General features: G+C 31.4%; 1 protein-coding gene across 1 annotated transcript; it reads left to right on the top strand.

Moving 5' to 3' along the window:
- The first annotated feature begins 647 nt into the window (after nucleotides 1-647).
- On the top strand, nucleotides 648-1,975 carry LOC145008335 (uncharacterized). Its single transcript, XM_078966954.1, has 2 exons — nucleotides 648-1,237; nucleotides 1,395-1,975. Exons 1-2 carry the CDS (start codon nucleotides 987-989, stop codon nucleotides 1,657-1,659), a joined length of 516 nt encoding a protein of 171 aa, XP_078823080.1. The 5' UTR covers nucleotides 648-986; the 3' UTR covers nucleotides 1,660-1,975.
- The last annotated feature ends 2,560 nt before the right edge of the window (nucleotides 1,976-4,535 follow it).

The raw sequence follows: 4,535 nt of genomic DNA, 5'->3' as shown, positions 1-4,535 counted from the left end.
TATTTTAACCCTAAAAATCATATAGATCATTGTCTTGTTTATATTTATTCATGATCACCAATATAAATATCGCTTTACAACTTTAACATTGTTTTTTCTATCATTTTATATATTTAAATGAAATTTGTTAAAAACTAAAATAAAATTTATTAACTTATTTTGTTTTGATAAAATATAAATTAACTCAAAGCATATAGATTTTAAAATTTCTTTTAATCCCTACTAAGCACACTTAAAAACATAAGTTGTTTTTAAAAGAATAATCCCAAACACCCTCATATAGTCATATATATGTGGAAAGTGTAAAAACCAAAGACTTGGTGATGTAGTTAAAATTTGAGAAAAGGGAAAAAGTGAAGGGAAGTGTGGGTGTAAAAAAGTGCATATGAAAGAGACCAAAGTGGCCATAAGTGGAAGGTTTGTTTGGTGACTAGATGTGGATGAATTCTTATCCTATTCCTAGTTCCTAGTACCATTTACAAAAAAATTTGAACCATACACGAAGTATGGGTGGCAACTCCAAGGATAAAACCAAAAGTAACATGGACCCATTCAACATTAATACATTATCTACCACTTTTGCCCTTTGGCTATTTCAATCTCTATGTTATATTTTTAAAATCCACGTTCATATGTGTTCACATGTATATTTTTTTGTATATGGCTTGGTATCCATTATCTATACAAAAGGAAGTATAATCATAGTTTCCAAATTAAAGTTTTTATATTTGAAATAGTATCGGAATAACTTGTACATCATGTTATAAAAGTTATACAATTGTTATGATCTTGAAAAAAGCGACATTCAAAGGAAAAGGTTTACACTTTATAGTTTATACCTTATCTATGCCACGTATATCCTCTATATATATGTTCCCTCAAACACATGCCAATTTCTATAAATCTATGCTTCATAGTTCATACTCTTTCTAACTTGTTTCCAAAAGGTTTCTTTCTTTTTTATCAAGATTTGATAATTGCACAAGATGGGTGAGATTGAGAAAAGTAAGACATGTCAAGATATGGGTTTCAAAAAGAATGATGCTCAATGGGTTTTAATGGAAGCTAAAGATGATGTTTGCAAGTATGGCCTTATGGAATCGGATTCAGAGGATTTATCTTTCGAGTCATCTTCTTCATCGGAAATGATAGATGATGCATCTTCATCATCTTCGTCTTCATCTTCAAGTGGTCCTTTATTCGAACTATCTGAACTCATGGCACAACTACCTATTAAGTAAGTAACTCCAATCTTTTTTAAAATTTTATGACTTGGGTATCAAGAAAAGATCGTTCAAGTTCAACCTTTGGTGTTCTAAGGGGTGTATAGTACACCCCTCGATGCAAATGTTACAAGATTAGATTGCTTATATGATCACTTGTATTTTATGTAGGAGGGGCATATCAAAGTTTTATCAAGGGAAGTCCGAATCGTTTGCATCACTAACAAGTGTACAAAGCATTGAAGATCTTGCAAAGAAAGGGAAGTATTGTTGTAGATCAAGAAGGTCAATGAAAAGCTATGGAGGTGGTTTAGATGGTCGAAGTCAAAGATTAAGTCCAAAAGCCACCATAGCCAAGAACAAGAAGGGTTCTTCAACTGATAGGACTTCAATATTTTCTTCACTAGGAAAAATGAGTTCTTTATTGGCTAATTAACTTTAATACTTTTAGCCTTTGGTACAAATTATGGCTACCCATCGGAGGTTTTTTTTTCGATCTTCCTTTTTTGAGGATTGTTATTTAATCATTTGGGTATATTAGGGTTTCTTTTTTATATATTTTTGGTTCTTGTTTTATCAAAATTACACCTGAATGTAGTTTTTTAAACAGCAGGACAATGTTTACAGATATCGCATGAAAACTACACGTTTATGTAGTTGGGATATATGTTTTGTTACTTTTTATCGTGTGATAATTTTGAAGTCTATTGTACATCTATGTTATAGTGTATTGATACTTTTGTTTTAAATCATACGATAATTATATCTGGATAAGCTTTGTTTCTGTATGCTATCAAATTACGAGATCGCTTTTTGTTTAGGTAAATATCAAATACTAGGATTTGAAATTAGGGTCCTTCAGATTGTCTCGAATAACTTAGACAAATTAAACAAACCCAACCCGATGATGGAAGAGATTAGCAGCTGAGAACAAATAATAAAGAATGTGATATAGAAGAATTGTTTATTTTACAAAATCAACTCTCAAAAGTAAAAACTCTCTCCAAACCTTAATCATAGGGTGTGTTTGGCAAAATTAATTGGTAGCGGGTAGCTTGTAGCTTGTATCGTTTAGTTAAAATCTACATGAAGTAACATCGGGATTTTAAGCGTTTCGTTTAAACTAAACGCTAGAAGCTTGTAGCGTCAAACAACATTTTTTGTTCAAAACGGAACATTTTATCAAACGCTAGAAGCTAGAAGCTCTCAAACGTTCCGTGCCGAACACGCTCATAGTCTCAAAATGATGAGGGGAAATTTTTAGAGTATGTTCGTAGTAATAGCAGGTTTATTTTCTAAGATTGTTTTTATTATTATGTTTAATAAATAATAAAATAAGGACTATTTTTTCAATTAAAAAAAACTATTTATTGGTGTCTGATTAATGGGTTTTCATGTAATATGACCAGAATTGAATTTAACTCATTACTTTCGTGTTTGGTAAAAAGTATGCAAGGAAGAAGTCACTTAAATCTATAAAATGATTTTTTATCGGGTAGATTTATTAAGGACAAAACTGTAAAATTGATCATTGTGGTATTCAAAAAGTTTTGGATAGGATCCAAAAAACTGATAACATGAATAGAATATCCAAAATCAAGATTTTCTTGTGATTTTAGTCCCTGACAAAGTTGGAAAGATTAATATGCCCTTTTAATTTCTTTTATGTATTTATATATATTTATTCTACGCTTTATTAATTCAAAACTAAAAAAATAAAAGAACTCTCTCTCTCTCTCTCCCTCTCTCTCTCTCTCTCTCTTTCTCTCTCTCTCTCTCTCTCTCTCTCTATATATATATATATATATATATATATATATATATATATATATATATATATATATATATATATGATCTTCTTCTCTCCACAACATAAATCGACTTTAAGCCACCTCCGAAGTTGCACTAGGAGATCAAAAACACCACCGCTGAAATTCCTTGCATCTTCGATCCTATGCCATTCCATTGTCTTAGTGATGTTTCTAATTGGGTTTAGACCCAGCTTCACCTTCTTCTTCTTTTGTCCTGTTTCTTACTACACACACCACTGTTATTCCTAACTGAAAACCTCAACAACCCCCAGAATTTTCACATTTTCCTCCCAATCTAGTAAAAAAATTCATCATGTGTTTATTTTCGGGATGAATCTAGTGTAAATTCGGTTCTTCATTATGGATTAGAGGAATCTACCACCAATGTATTTATAGGGATGAACACACACACGCACAACAAAGGGTTTATGTGGATAAACACACAATCATCAATTTCATATTCTATGGAGAAAAGAATGTGGGTTTACAGGGATGAACATACACATAAAAATCCTTTTTTTAGAAATCGTTTTTAAGAATTCATATTTCAGATATGAGAGCTTGAGTGTTTTTCAGGGATGGTGATTTAAGGGTTTATAGAAATCATCCATGATGTCGTTGCCACCATATGTTGGTGTTACGTATAGGTGTTACTTCTACCCTTCACTCTATTCAATCTACTTCAAGTGGTTGCACAAGAAACCAATTTTAAATTGATTTTTTTTTCTTTTGAAATCGATCAGACTAGGAAAAAAGGACGGAAAATGGTGGTGTAAGATGTATCGGAGTATGTAGCTTTAGAAAATTGAAAAACAAATATTCACAAACAATGAAAAAATAGAAATGGTAGTATAGGCCCACTTGAAATCAATATCATATTCGAAAAAGATGGAAAAATCAATGGAAACGAAGATCGAGGAAGGAGAATTCATCGAGTCTTGAATCGTCCGAGATAGAGAAATTATATTTAGGGTTAGCAAATTTGGGTTATTTTCACTGTGTTTGTTTAACTTTCCTTTTGTGTATGAAGAATTTTATGAATGTGTATTCTTGAAGATACAAGATTTTAAAGGTCTAGAGAGAATGTTAAGTTCTTTGATGAAATACACGATGTGTGTGTGTGTGAGAGAGAGAGAGAGAGAGAGAGAGAGAGAGAGAGAAAGAGATTAGGAGGACCGGTGGAGAGGGTTGGGTGGAGTAGGGTGAGATTTTATTTTAATAATTTAAATACTAAAATAAACAAAAGAAAATAGAAAAAAGAAATGAAAAGGTATAATTGTGTGACAAGTGACTAGAGTTGGATAAGAAAACAAACTCTATAAAATACATTTTTACAGAGTGTAATCAAAATGGACAACTCCAACCCACCCAATTATAATTTCATATTTACTCTTATATTTTACACACCCATACATCCATAAAATTATGTTGTCTGTCGTCTTTTGCCAAGATATAATTGTTGGATTAGGTGTCTAAGCCCATAACTATAATTGGTATGTAC

The sequence above is a fragment of the Lactuca saligna genome, chromosome 8 (assembly GCF_052625555.1).
Source record: "Lactuca saligna cultivar CGN05327 chromosome 8, ASM5262555v1, whole genome shotgun sequence".
NCBI classification, from domain to species: domain Eukaryota; kingdom Viridiplantae; phylum Streptophyta; class Magnoliopsida; order Asterales; family Asteraceae; genus Lactuca; species Lactuca saligna.
This window is presented reverse-complemented; position numbering and strand designations above follow the sequence as displayed.